Source organism: Salvia hispanica, chromosome 4 (assembly GCF_023119035.1).
Source record: "Salvia hispanica cultivar TCC Black 2014 chromosome 4, UniMelb_Shisp_WGS_1.0, whole genome shotgun sequence".
In the NCBI taxonomy this organism is placed as follows: Eukaryota; Viridiplantae; Streptophyta; class Magnoliopsida; order Lamiales; family Lamiaceae; genus Salvia; species Salvia hispanica.
Window position 1 is genome coordinate 25901423 of NC_062968.1, and position 15125 is coordinate 25916547.

Consider the following 15125-nt stretch of genomic DNA (forward strand, 5'->3'; position numbering starts at 1 on the left):
AATTTTAATCGAACTTAAACACACTTTTCAGGAAAAAAACAAAAAATAGTAAAAATTGAAACAAATTTTTGTGCAAGGATAGTTTAGGCGTTGAGGGGAATTATGAACTATTAAGTGGCACTCATTGTATACTAATTTGGGATATTATGTGAATAACATTGTACTACTTATATAGATATTCAATAGGTGCAAGTGCAATTATTAGTTGAAAAGGCTAAACACAACGAAGAAAATCATGATGTTTCTCAACTCCAAGTTTTCAGCTTTCTTGCTACTCCTTGTGACTCACTTAGCAAATCACCAAACGCAATCGAAAAGCTTCGATCAAGAATACGCGAACCAGATTCTGAGCTCAGCCCACAAAGAAAAGGGCTGGTTAGTCTCAATCAGAAGGAGAATTCACGAAAACCCAGAGCTCAGCTTTCAAGAATTCAACACCAGCGCCCTAATTCGCAGCAAGCTCGATGAACTCGGCGTTTCTTACGACTACCCATTTGCCAAAACGGGCGTCGTCGCTCAAATCGGGTCTGGCGCCCGCCCCGTTGTTGCCCTGCGTGCTGACATGGACGCTCTTCCGCTGCAAGTTCGTGTTTTTCTATTTCAAGATTGAATTTTTAATTTAAATTGTTTCAATTTGTCAAGACAGATATATGAATTATTGCTAGTGTGACTGTTTTTCCTTTGAATTGATGATTTTGTGTATGTTTTTAAAATTTAGGTATAATAGAATGGATTTGTAACTGTTTCTACTTCAGTTTTTGTAGATAGATGTATCTATATTGTTAGTTTGACTGTTTTATCCCTTGATGTTTGTTTTGTTGCTAAATTGATGATTGTGTGTGTGTTTTTTTCAAGGTATAATAGAATGGATTGATAACTGTTTCAACTTCAATTTGTGAAGTCAGATGTATCTGTTATTGTTAGTATGACTGGTTTTCGTTTGATGTTCGTTTTTGCTGTTGTGATTGATTATTGTGTGTGGGTGTGAATAGGAGCTAGTTGAGTGGGAGCACAAGAGCAAATTGGATGGTGTGATGCACGGATGTGGGCACGATGCTCATACTACTATGCTGCTCGGGGCTGCCAAGTTGCTTCAACAAAGGAAAGACGAGCTTAAGGTTGTAACTTAGTTGCAATCATTCATGATGATTTTCTCGTAATGAATCTGATCGGAGTGTTTGATGTTTGATGCTTTTTGAACTAGGTTGTGTTAGTATGTTTTTTGTGGTAGATTTGGAGGGCTCTGCCTAATGCATTTGCATAGCTTCATTCATTCCAGAATCCTTACTTGTTTCAGATGATGGGTCGAAGAATTTGAAATGTACGAGTTAGAGAATAGAAGGTCTCTTGTTGATCTAGGTTGTGTTAGTTATGTTTTTGATGGAAATTTTGAAGGTCTCAGAAAACATTGTTGGACTCTGCAAACGTGCATTAGTATAACTCCGTTCTTTCCAGAAAACTCGTTTGGTTCTAATGACGGAACGAAGAATTTTGAAACGTAGGATTAGTGAAAAGAAGGTGTCTTGTTAATCTTGTTTATATTAGTTATGTTTTTCATGGAAATCTTGAAGGCCTTACAAAACTATGTTGGATAAGTGCAAGCACGTCGTTGTATAACTTCGTTCTTTCAAGAATTCGCGTTTTTCGACCATTGAGAAACAATAACATTCAATCTTCTTTTGTGTTTTGCCTTTGCATTTGATGTTGAAGGGAACAGTAAGGCTTCTGTTTCAGCCTGCCGAGGAGGGAGGTGCCGGTGCGTCCCATATGATAAAAGATGGCGCTCTCGGTGAGGCAGAGGCGATATTTGGTATGCACGTTGATTTCACAAATCCAACGGGAAGTATATCGAGTATCCCGGGACCGATTCTTGCTGCAGTGAGCTTCTTCGAAGCGAAAATAGTTGGAAGAGGCGGGCACGCTGCAGCACCCCACCTCAGCATCGACCCGATTGTTGCTGCATCGTATACTATATTGGCGCTACAGCAGCTCGTCTCGAGGGAAGTAGATCCTCTTCATAGTCAAGTACGTTGTGCTTCTGCAGCTTGTTTACCGTTTCTCGAATTCTAGATAGAATCTGACGTAAAATTCGAGTGCGAAACTTGCAGGTGCTTTCCGTCACGTATGTACGAGGCGGGACTGCGTTAAACGTCATTCCCAGCAGCGTCGAGATAGGAGGTACGCTCAGAAGTCTCACGACCGAAGGTCTACGCCAACTCCAACGGAGGGTTACCGAGGTTAGCTCCCTCTAACATCTCGTACTAAAAGTTGTTCGTTTGCATTGTCGAATCCCGTGTTATCTATCCATTTATAGCAAATATCCTCGATTCGGAGTTTCCCATTTTGGTCCGTCCGTCAACAGAAATCTAATTTCACTTTCTCGATAAATGATAACTCATTTTACTCTCATTCAATTATAAAACGAAAATATATACGATAAGTGAGACCCACAATTTCGCTAATATTTTCAACTCATATTTCTACCTGGAAAAAAGTAAGGTATGTATATAACTAGGGTTGTTGGTAGGTTATCGAAGGGCTGGCGGCTTCACTGAGATGTACAGCACACGTTGACATGAAAGAAGAAGAATACCCGGCGTATCCGGCTTGTTTCAACGACGAAGGACTGCATCGGCACGTGGAGAGGGTCGGGGGCCTCCTTTTGGGGCCGGAGAAGGTGAAGGAGGGGAAGAAGGTGATGGCGGGCGAGGACTTCGCCTTCTATCAGGAGGTGATCCCGGGGGAAATATTCAACATCGGGATCAGGAACGAGGCGATAGGGGCGGTTCACTCGGCTCATTCGCCGTATTTCTTCCTCGACGAGGACGTTCTCCCGATCGGAGCAGCTCTTCATGCTGCGGTCGCGGAAGTTTATCTGAGAGATCACAGCCATTCTGCTATCTAATTGGATGTAAAAGTTGAACAATGAATCGGATAAAAATGATTGAAATAAAATGCTTAATTCTGTGTTATTTTGTAATGTAATTGAAATATTTATAGGATTAAAATTGAAATATATTTGGTGGGAATTAAAATAGTAAAAAAGTCCATTTTCTTGATATGAGTTTATATGTTCGGATTGGGAAGGTGGTGCAAAACATATTAGAGTGACAAAAAAATAAAAGGGACATAAACAAGAACCAAAGTTGGAAATATAAGTCGATAAATTATCATTGTATCAAAATTTCAAAGGAAAATGAAAATAATAAAAATAATAAATACGCACGTCACATGGGCGGCCGGCGGTATATATTAAATGGATCCAACGTGGTAGGGCCCGCTTAATCTCATTATCTCGTTTTTCAAATTAATGATAATAATGTCTTATTGTACTTAATTTCTAAAATTAATGACATTAATAATAATTTGACATAATAGAAATAAAATTAAATATAAAAGCAAAATAAATAATGTTGATACGAACTAAACGTTGTATATTCTAAATACTTAGAGCTTCTCATGTAGTAGTATATTCTAAATACATAAATTAATAAATTTTAATAATTTGTTACTAACTACTTCTTCCTATTTGCACTAACAATAGGGAATCTAGTTATCATTAATATAATCAACACATGAATATTAAAATAGAGATGATGATTACACAAATTTGGACAACATGCAATTTAAAGTGAAACTACACATCCCCCACTACTTAGTGATACCAAATTTGCCATACATCTTCTTTGCTAAGAAAAACACCCCACATGCACTAAAAGTCTATTAATCCTAACTTTTCTATTAATTAAACTCTAATTTATGACTCGTCATTAAACTTGTGTGACTCACTCTTAACCACGCACCTCTTATGATATATCAATCCCACGAAATCAAACAAAAATAAATATTGCCCAACTACATTGGGATTTATTTTGAAAACAAAACACAAATTAAAATATCTGAAAATCCTATTTTTATTAATTACCTGAAATTGAGTTATTTGTTATACATGTGTGTAATTTAGAGTTAATCTTATGGAGTAGTTAATACTCCTATAACAACCTATGGAGAAAAGTAAACAGTTTTCTCCTTTCTCTTTATCAAAAAAATTAACAAAATATTTTTTCAAGAAACATTGTGACAATGCAAAAGCAACTTTAGAGATGGGAACAAATAAAAAGTAGTCCTAATTAATCCATCTTTTGATAGGGAATCTGCATGCCTATATATGTCAGCTACATTTTAATGGATAATTAGACTAAACTTATCATCTTAAGACATACATATTTATCTATATATATAGCTATAGAGAGAGAAGCAAGTATTCACTCATAAAATTGAGAGAGAGAAAACAAGGTAAGTATTGAGAATGAGTGAAGAGCTTCAAATAGTTGTAGCACAAAAGAATGTTGAGGCACAATATGTAGAGATGATGGTGCCTTTGTATTCTTTTGGATGTGAGAGGAAAATCAAGAATGCTTTGGCTAATCTCAAAGGTAATTAATCATTTTTCTTATAATTTATCAAATTTTTAATCGATATTCTCATAGTTTTTATGATGATGAGGTTTTTGAAAGACTTGAAGTTGCATTTGATGAATTATAAGTATTGAGTTAGCATCTATCTTGATGCTTAGATTTCTCATTGGCCCAGTTCTAGTTAAATTTGGGCTCTTGGAAATAAAAATAAAAACAAGGAATCGAAGATAATGTTTCTAAAAAATCTGTGTGAATTTTTTGCTCCATTTGTCCCCAAGATAATACTCCTAATACATTTATTTTTACTCATATTAACAAAATATATTTAATACTCTCTTTAAAATGTACTCATTAATCACTGAATTAGGAAGCATTAGAATTTTATTTCATAAATATTAAGCCATAACAAATTTTATTTTACAGGTATTTATTCAGTTAATGTAGATTTTGAGCAACAAAAGGTGAGGGTGTGGGGAATTTGTGACAAATGCGATGTTCTGTCGAAAGTGAAGAAGAAGAGGAGAGGAGCACGGTTTTGGGAATTGGAAGATGAAATTCGAGTGCAAGAGTTGGGTGTTGGTTCCGCCCCTTCATCGCCACAACATTCTTCCATTTCTATTAACAACAATTCTGCAAAATATTTGGCTCTCATCAAACCACAATCCCTAAACTTGAATTGGAGAGCTCTGAAAAGAGTGTTTAATAGATCAAACTCATTTTAGAAAATATGAGAAAAATTACTCATGAATATTATCTTTCTCTACTTTTTGAGAAAAATTGACTTGTACCACTTGGGTTGGTAAAAACAAATATTTACAATTCTACTGAGTAATAAACACCTCATTAATTAATTTCATTTATTAATACCTTAATAAATTTATAAATAACTACAAAAGTCGAAAACTCTATTTTTCATTAAGTGTTCATTCATCCACAAATTATACTATTATAAATTAGGTGGAAACTCACAAACATTTGAATTATTCAAAATAAAATTTCAAAATCCAAAGGGCCCAGCTTTCCTATATAAACAAAGTGTTTTTAATCGATCAAACTCGTTTTAGAAAAAAAAAATTGTGGGAGATTCATGAATATTATTTTTATATTTATTTCTCTGCTTTTTAGAGAAAATTTGAGTTGTGCCACCTATTTATAAGTTTAGTCCTTTATTTTATTTTTTCTTATTTAAATCTTAATTATATTCATATGCGGATAAGTGAAATAAAAAACATGATTGAAAAGAAAAATACACAATTTTTCAAATTAAGATGACTACAAAATCGAAATTAAAAAATTACATGCATGATAGCAAATGTTAATTATTCATCGAGGAGACTTATAAAGTGTAGATAATTTCTTCAATTAAATCGTTAGGAGTTGGTCGCGGGCTTATGGATCCATAATTTGAAAGAAAAAATGATTAAGTATAAAGAGAAGTTCATGAAAATTTATACTCAAAACAATTGAATTGTGGTTTAAAATGAGATGGAACTATGGTATATGAAAGTGTAGATTCATAATCCATAACTTTTTAAAATTTCAACTATTTTAATTTGATTTGACAATGAATGTGAATAATGAATATGCAATTCCAAAAAGTGTTTTCGAGTATTTGCACTTCAGTTTTGACTTTTTCTTTACCTAAACCTTAAATTATACTGGTAAATATTTGATTTATTATTAATGTGTGACACGAAAATTGAATAGTAATATGAAAAGTTAAAAAAGCTAATTTTGACTATTCTCGTGGAAGATGGACTCCGTATAGCTTGTCTCTCATCTAATTTATCATAAAACAAAGATAATTTATGCTCAATAAAATGTTGATAATATATTGAGCTCAATTAAGAAAATGAAATAAACTTTCAATTTTATGATTTTTGTGACGAATTAAATAAGGAAATTACGACATAACTGCATTAATAAACTATATGAATAATATTGTCTTGAATAAACCGAACTCGATTTTGATTTTACACATCAACTTTAGAGAAATAGAAGTAGCCAAACTTTAGAATAATTCAACTAAAATTAATCCAAATTAGGGCCCATGCTTTCCTATATATAAACACAAACCCCTCTTTCACAAATTAAGGTTTTTAAGAGAGAGAGAGATGATAAAAGTGGGAAAAATGGTGGAATTAATGGAAGAATGCAGCTTGGTGATTGCAAGAATGAGAGAGGAGATTGATTTGCTGCTGCCGCGACGACGTCGTATCGAGTTTCAGTTCTTGAGGTCTCTGCATTCTGCTTCTACTTCCACTTCTGCAGATTCTTCTTTTTTCATGTATTTTTAATTTCATCTTCTAATATTCTCTTTAAATAAAACAAACATCCCTTAATTTATAGTACTTGAGATTTTCACCTGTTTTTAATTGTGTTAGTATGCCTTAAATCTGTTTTAGGTCTTAATTTTATATTGGCCCTAGCCCGTCGTCTGTGTACCTATTTATATAAAGTAGGGCGCATAATTCTGTAATCTGAAAACACTCTGAATAATATATGTTCTCCGTTTTCGTCCGTGGACATAGCCAACACAACGTTGGTGAACCACGTAAATTATGGATCTCTTTACGTTTTCTTATTACCTCGATTACACAATTGATCTATTCTGTCACAACAAATTGTTTTGTTTTGTTGTAATACTACATAATACAAATAAAAAAAGATCTACTATATTATTTTTGTTTCTGTGGTTCATGAGGTTTCATTATGTACCATGTGTAAATTGAAATGGTGGTATAAAAATGAGATTGTGGTAAATGTGTAAATTGAAAATGTGGTAAAAAAATTTTGTAAAACATAATAAAATTAAATTTTTGATTAATTCCGATTTCCGAGTCATAGGATTATAATTATAAGCTCTCAAATTTTGGATAACGAAAATGATATTTAAAGCTGCATGTCGTTTTAAAATTTATATACAATTGATTATTAATTTACTGATTATATTGTGATAAAAATAAATTAATCGTGAAAAGCGTATACTAGCTCGTATAGTAGTGTGTATAATGTTATAAAACATTAAATCTGATTACGATATTAATACTACCATCGTTTGAACTCTTAAGTCGTACCTACGACAATCAATTACTACTCCTACTAATTAAACAATGAAAAGATTACTTTGGGAAATTTGAGCATTATTAAAATATAATTTCTTAATTAAATATTTTAGAGGACGTAACAACAGTGATTATTTTTGACAAAGTCAACAATGGGTTCACAAGTGGATATCGAAACAATAAATTCACATTTCATTAAATTGGAATCGATTTTAAAATAACTGAATCGAAATTAAGAAAATAATTGAAAAATAATATTGTGCAACAGCAAGACCGTGTTACGCGTCAGTATTTGCAATTTTATTAATTTTTTAATTATATTTGAGTCGAATCTTAATAACTATCATTTGAGTTGAGTTTTTTTTACACTAACTAGTGATAGATTACATTTATAAAATTGGGTGACCTACACCAAGTATTTCTAATTTTTGGACTTATGATATAAGTGACCCCTAAAAAAAATGTCAGAGGGGTCTAATAAAATAATCACAAACGAAGTTTTTTCACTCATTTTACGGATAAAAATATCCAAATGACTTGAAGGACAATTTTGTCTGAAAACCGCAATCCTACTCAAATTTTTTTTTTTACTTTTTTTCTACTTCCAAAATTTTCAAAATTTTCGAGAACCATCACCAACCCTCACCAAATAATGCTATTGAAGATTGAAACTTCGAAAATTAAATGATAGGAAGGGCTGAAATAACATGGGAACAAAAAGTTATAGAGAAAAAGAATAACAATGGCTGCAGCGTGAGGAAGAAGATTATCTAATAAAATTAATATAATATAATTATAATAAAAGCTTTCTTTATTATATTGGGAATTGTGGTATCGTACTTTTATAGCGGTTAATAATGGAAAAATAAATACGCTTTGTTAATTTAGAATTTGATTAGTGGACATAAAATTTCAAATTGATTACTTAGTTTTAATTGAATGATTGCGGATTAAATTATGGAAAATTTTGTTTCGTTTTCATAATTTTTCATGTATACTAGTACATTATTATTATGTAAAATTAAGAATGAAAATATGAAAAAAATTGCATTAAAATTGTAAATAAATTTATATAGGATACTGTGATTTATTATATAGAATTAATTTTATCTACTACTTTATGATAACATTTTAATTTACGTATTGAACTAGTTTTATGTATAAAATTGTAACTAAATTTATATAGGAGTACATACTACCTTCGTTTTTGAAAAACTGAAATTATTAAAGTAAAAAAAAAAGATAAGAAAAAAGAAAAAGAAAAAGTGATTAAAGTATTCTTAGTGGAGAATGAGTTCTACTTTATAAAAGAGAAATAAAATTTCTTAAAATAAAAACTTCCTAATTTTAAGTGTCGAACTAAAATAGAAATAATTTATATTTTTAAAAGACGGAGATAGTATAATGAAGCCCCTACAGCCAAAATTTTCTGCGTCCGCCCATGCCTACTCTGCATCTTCACATACCGGTAGAGTTTTGTCTTGTCAAATCATACATGATTGATTATATTTGGTGCAGATTTCCTATGATGCGCAGTTGATGAGTTATGTGAATTAATCTTTATCTCTCTCTATTTAATTTATTTCTCTCATTTCGTCCTTTTTCGTTATTAGTCTGCTTCTACCTTCGTCTCGTCAACCCTGGCATCGCCATCCCTGAGTTAGTGTGCTTCTGTTGATTTTTCTATCATGTGACGTATGGATTTCATCCTCGGCCGTCGATTTAGGCTACTCGATTGGCAACTCGAATTAGGGGTTTAGGGTTCATCGTCGACAACTCGATTTAGGGTTTTAGGGTTCCCGTACTATGCAAATTTTGGGGATTTCATTTGAGAGAGAAATAGTAATTTGTTATTATTTTATTTAGCATATGATTTTTTTTCTTGATAAACAGGTTTTAATTTTGAAGGTAAGTTATGTTATGTTCAAATTGCAATTCTGGTTTTAATTTTGAAATTTTGAATTTTTGAATTTTTGAATTCAATTCAGGTCCTTCTTCTTCTTCTTCTTCTTCTTCTTCTTACGGGTAAGTTTCAATTGGAATTAGCCTCGTTCTGAAATTGTGAACTGTAATCATGATCTTGAAGCTGAGATTGCGATATCTAGGACAACTGCTAACCCAGGTCGACGTTACTATCGTTGTCTAATATGGAAGGTATGTTAAAATCATGTAGTATTATATTTTCATTTTAGAAAAATTTTAGAAAAATTACTATGTGATATTCATGAATATTATCTTTCTCTTCTTTTTGAGAAAAATTGAGTTGTACCACTTGGGTTGAATAAAAAACAAATATTTACAATTCTATGTTATACTAGCTATATGAAAATGGAATAATAGACACCTCATTAATTAATTCTTATTTATTAATACCTTAATAAATGCGATTCATTTAATTTATAAATAACTACAAAAGTCAAAAACTATATTTTTCATGAAGTGTTCTTCCATCCACAAATTATATAAATTAGGTGGAAACTCACAAAGATTTGAATTATTCAAAATAAAATTCAAAAATCCAAAGGGCCCAGCTTTCCTATATAAACTTAGTCCCCTCTTCACTAAGCTTTTCAAGAGAGAGAGAGAGATGATAAAAGTGGGGAAAATGGTGGAATTAATGGAAGAATACAGCTTGATGATGGCAAGAATGAGAGAGGAGATTAATTTTCTGCCGCGACGACGTCGTATCGAGTTTCAATTCTTGAGGTCTCTGCATTCTGCTTTCACTTCCACTTCTGCAGATTCTTCCTTTTTCATGTATTTTTAATTTCATCTTCAAATATTTTCATCATCTTTTTATATATACTTACAGATTTTTCATCTTCTTTTATTGTTTTTTTGTACTATGTAATAGTAATACAGAATATAATAATAATACACATAAATTATTTTTCTTTCATTTTTACTGCTTTGGTTGAGGGTTGGGTGATTTTTTTGTAATTGTGTATGATAATGTGCAAGTTTTATGTAATTGATGTAACCAAATATAAATATTATCGTGACCAAATTATTGATGTGCATAATTGAGCCATTATTAATAGGCTCACAAAATTTGGATAGCAAAAGTGATATTTAAAGCTGTCGTTTTTGAATTTATTAAAAATATGTGCCCAAAAATAAACTAATCGTGAAAAGCGTGTTATAAAATGTAAAAAATAAAAATCAATTATTGATACAGCAATCATTTTAAACTCGTACCTATTAAAATCAATTAGTACTTATACTAATTAAGCAATGAAAAGATATATAGATATTATAATATTTTATTGTGTACAGCCATGATTATTTTAGACAGTCAACTAATATGCTTACAAATAGCACTAATACTAAAATCAAAATTAATAAAATAATGAAAAAATTTGTGCAACATCTGTTGCGTGTCAATTAATCTTAAAAAAATAGGGATTCCGAGGCTTTCCGGTCCAAAACCACTCAAAACTTCTAATTTGGGGTACCTTTTTTGGAGGCCTGTTTTTGGGGGCAATATTCTTTTTAAACCAAAAAGCCTTCCCTCGCTTAAAGGGGGTGTAAGTGTTTTCCCTCTTTTTCCCAAAAAGGTTAATTTTTTCTAGATAAAAAGCCCCCCAATAAAATAAAAACACCCAAAAATTATTTCCCAAAAAGGCTCAACTTTAATTCCCCTTCTACCCCTTCTGCTGATTTTCCTTTGGGGCAAAAACCCTTTGTCTTTCCCCTTTCTTCCTTTAAAAATTCCTAAAACTGTTTTCTGGTCTTTCCACGTGGCTGTGTTCCAATTTCTTTTTAATGAGAAAGGGGTTTTTCCTCTTGAATCGCATTCGCCAAACCGGAGTATTTTGGCCCAAAACTTGGCGGTTCAAACACCCGTCATAAGAACCATGAATGGGAGGAGCTTGGAGATAGTCCGGAGAGATTGAGATGGGGGAAAGGGGTATTGGGGTTTAAGGGGGCCCGAATTCGTAAAAAGTCCGTTAAGTGAGGGGAGGTATAACAATCCCCCCCCGATCCAAGGGGGGGAGGGGTTTTTTCCTGAACTGAGTCGGGATGAGGGATGTGGAGGGATAGTGGTGGTGTCAGGAGGTGGGAGGGAGCCCGAGATGGGAGGGTTGGAGGTCAATATGTAGTGTGGCCAAAGGGAAGAGGTTGGGGGAAAAGGGGCCCGGGTGGGAGAGAGAAAAAGGAAAACAGATTCATGGAAGACAACTTTTCCCCGGTAATGTTTTCCCGGGGATGTTGTCAAGGTCGAACTTTATATTTTTTTATACCCAAAGGGGGATAGCCAAAAAAAATACATTTGGGAACCCCCTTGGAAAAAATTTATCTCTGCCTCGTTGTGGGTTTTGGAGGCAAAAGATAAAAACTAAAACTTTCAAAAGGGAGTAAGATGGTGGTTTATTGAAAAGAATAGGGAAAAGGGAGTTGGTTTGATTCAGGAAAAGGGGAGGGTTTTCCCTTGTTAATCAAGTATGTCGGTAAGGATGCAATCACCCCCATTTTTCCCAAAGAAGATAAATTGAAATAGAAGGCTCCGAGCCACATTTGGGAGGTTTTGGGTTTTCCCTCTCAACTTTTGCATTTTCCCGGGGGGTGTTCTACAAAATAAAACCCGCACCACGGAAAAAAAAGCACTATAAAGAAAGAAAGTTGAACTCGTGTGCATTATCATTTTGATCATCTTGATTTTTCCAAAAATTGAGTTTGGACAAAATAAAAAAATTGCACCATAATGTCTCTCACATCGACTTAATTTCATTAAGAATGTCCACACAACTGGGCTTATCATCAACTATTGTCGTAAAAAAAGTGAAAAAACCCTTTGGGGAAATAGGGGGGAGAAAAGGGGGCCCCATACATCACAAAAGGGGGTTTAGATCAAAGATGTTTGGCAGAAAAACCTAGTGAAAGGGAAAAGGGTGATGCTTTTGTTTTGCTAAAGGACAAATTTCACAAAGAGAAGGGGGTTCTATTAGACAACCGCAAAACATCGGGGATGCATTTGAGTTTACCCAAAGAGGGAGACCTTTGCCTCATATGCCAAACATCAACAAAACAAAGATTAACTACATTATCGAATTTGGGGAAAATTTTCTCAATAAGGAAAAAGAAAAAGGGGTATTACCTTTAAACTTTTAAAAGCAAAATATAAAGATTTCCAAAACGTTTCCCTTCCCAATCAAAGTCCCCCCGTGAAGCTTCCCCCAATAAGGAGAAAAATTATGAGTAAAATTAACTGTATGTGCTGGGAACTTGTTAGAGAACTCGAGATTAGATTGAAAGTGAAAAAGGGAACACAGAGAATCAATGAGAGTGATGGCCGGGTGGGAAATTTTCCCAAATGAAATTACTATAGCCGTCCCCCCCTTGGGGAAATTCACAAGCATCACTAACCAGGGGATGAAGTATGGAATAATGACAAGTTACAATGACGTGAGTGTTGCACCGGGGTCAATAATCCAAAAAAGGGGAGCAATTTTTTAAAAAAGTGCCAAAAAAGGGGAAAAAAAGGATTGGGGTTTAAGTGTGGTTGCCGAGAGGATGAAGGGAAGAGGAGAGTGAGTAGAGTGAGTGCGGCGTAAAAGCTCGATGAAGAAGCCGAGATGCATTTTTGGGGATGTGTTGTTTTTCCCGCAAGAAACTCATCATTTTCCCCGACAATGTTTCAAGATGGCAAAAAGGAATTAGGGGGAGATTGGGTAGGAGCCGGAGGAGCATCGATGCCTTTCAACCCCATCCGAAAATTATCATCAATCATGTTTACCGGGAACCTGACCCGGGGGTAGTCCCCCGGATTTGGGAACAAACCCCCTCTCCCTCCCGCCAAAACCAAAGGGAAACCATGTAGAGCAAAACACTTATCAATAGGGATTAGGGGGTTCCCACAAGAGATTTCCCTCCCCCCAAATGAAAGGAAGCAAAAAATTCGGGGCAAAAAACCGTTTTACTAGAAACAGGAATGGCCTGAGAAACCACGATTTTTTTAGACCTTTACCAATATTTCTCCGCCCCTTTCCCCCCCGAAAAACCCCTAGAGAAGACCTTTGGGTAGGAGGGAAAGGGAAACATGGTAATATTGTGATCCGGGTGGGAGGTTTTGGGGTCAAGCCAATAAGGGAAACGATAGGGACTCTTTTCCCCAAAGAGTGCCACCTCCGCCTTATCCAATGGCAAATTTTCTGTGCACCAAGAACCGGGCCGGGGGACGAAATTCACCCAAAGAACCCCGAGATTGGTGAAGTAGGAGTTAACATCAAGAACTTTGGGGGTTAAGTTCATGATTCCGCCCAAGCCAAACCGGGGCGTAATCAGAGAGAAAATCGATCGCCAAGATCGCCCGGGGGTTTTAAAAGGGATCGTCCAAAAAAAATAACACTCGAACGGATCTGGGGGAAAAGGGAAATTTTTCCCCAGAGACTTACCATGCGGGGATAAAAAGATTAAAAGGGGGAAGCAACAAATGATTTTCATCCCCCCAAGAAGAGTGCCATTGATGAAGGGGGATCTTGTTCTTAGCTGGAAAGAAGAGAAAGCATCTACCCGCTTAATGGTTAGATCCGGTGAGAATCTCAGGGAACCAAATTTAGCCCGGATTGCTGGGGTGCAAGTAAATAATGGGAAAACATCCTCAAATTGATTGGGGGATGATTTCGACGCTAAGGATTGGAAGGAGAAAAGGGAAAACAAGGAAAAAAAAAGGGATTGAAGCCAAAAAAAAGGAACATGAAATTTTCACCCCTCCGTAAAAAAAAGATAAAAAAACTCCATAATCGTGGAGAAAAAAGAGATTTTTGATTAAAAAAAGAAACGATTTTTACTTGATGGATAAGAAACGGGTAAAAAATTTCTTTATACTCTTAAATTAAATTAGATCGCTAATTTCACTGCACATAAAAATTAAATTTTTAACAAAGGTACTAACTAACTCTCATCTAGAAGCTTCCTTATTCTTATGAACCACGCCCCCACATTTTGTATGTACACATCTAATCCAAGCAGCAATCTTCCTTGTTCCATAATAGTTTTCAAAAATAAATATGCATAAAAACCCTTTTATACAAAATTTAACTTTTTAATTTGAAAATAAATTAATTTTGTTTCATACCAACACACCCGTTCAAATGTTATCCAACACATCAAATCCAACATATATGACATGCCAAAATAATATTCACATACCAAAAAATAATTTCTCAATTTTAGTAAGGAAAATCTGAAATTGTGAATCATATAAACGATTGAGGGACATAATTAAAAATTTAATATCAGAAGCTCCAATAAAGATTTTTAAAATTTACCTAAATTGTGAAAAATTTTTCAGCTTTTAAAAACGGTATCATGGGAAATTTAGTTTTCAAAAAAAAAGAATGGAGCTTTAAATTTCAATTTCAATATTTGGACAAAAAATATTTTTTGATTTAGAATTGAATTTTTAGTTCCCATTCCCCCAATTCCACAAAAAGAAATTTCCCCTAGAAAAAATAGATAATTAAAATTTAAATAATTATAAAAATTGGGTATTGCCACAAATACACACCCATTCCATATATTGTTTTTACCTAATAAAAAAAATTTGGAATTTTAATTTCCCAAGGGACCAAATTTGATAAATGAAACCAAAAATTTTGATAATTTAAATTTAATTGATATATAAGGATGGGAATTTGAA

General features: G+C 33.8%; 2 protein-coding genes across 2 annotated transcripts; both read left to right on the forward strand.

The window, feature by feature from the left end:
• Positions 1-189: 189 nt before the first annotated feature.
• On the forward strand, positions 190-2972 carry LOC125224469 (IAA-amino acid hydrolase ILR1-like 5). Its single transcript, XM_048127874.1, has 5 exons — positions 190-583; positions 993-1118; positions 1711-2025; positions 2109-2237; positions 2528-2972. The coding sequence occupies exons 1-5, from the start codon at positions 236-238 to the stop codon at positions 2903-2905; spliced, it is 1296 nt and encodes a 431-aa protein (XP_047983831.1). The 5' UTR covers positions 190-235; the 3' UTR covers positions 2906-2972.
• Positions 2973-4239: 1267 nt separating this feature from the next.
• Positions 4240-5274, forward strand: LOC125217519. The gene is made up of 2 exons (XM_048119034.1): positions 4240-4436; positions 4842-5274. The coding sequence occupies exons 1-2, from the start codon at positions 4310-4312 to the stop codon at positions 5138-5140; spliced, it is 426 nt and encodes a 141-aa protein (XP_047974991.1). The 5' UTR covers positions 4240-4309; the 3' UTR covers positions 5141-5274.
• The last annotated feature ends 9851 nt before the right edge of the window (positions 5275-15125 follow it).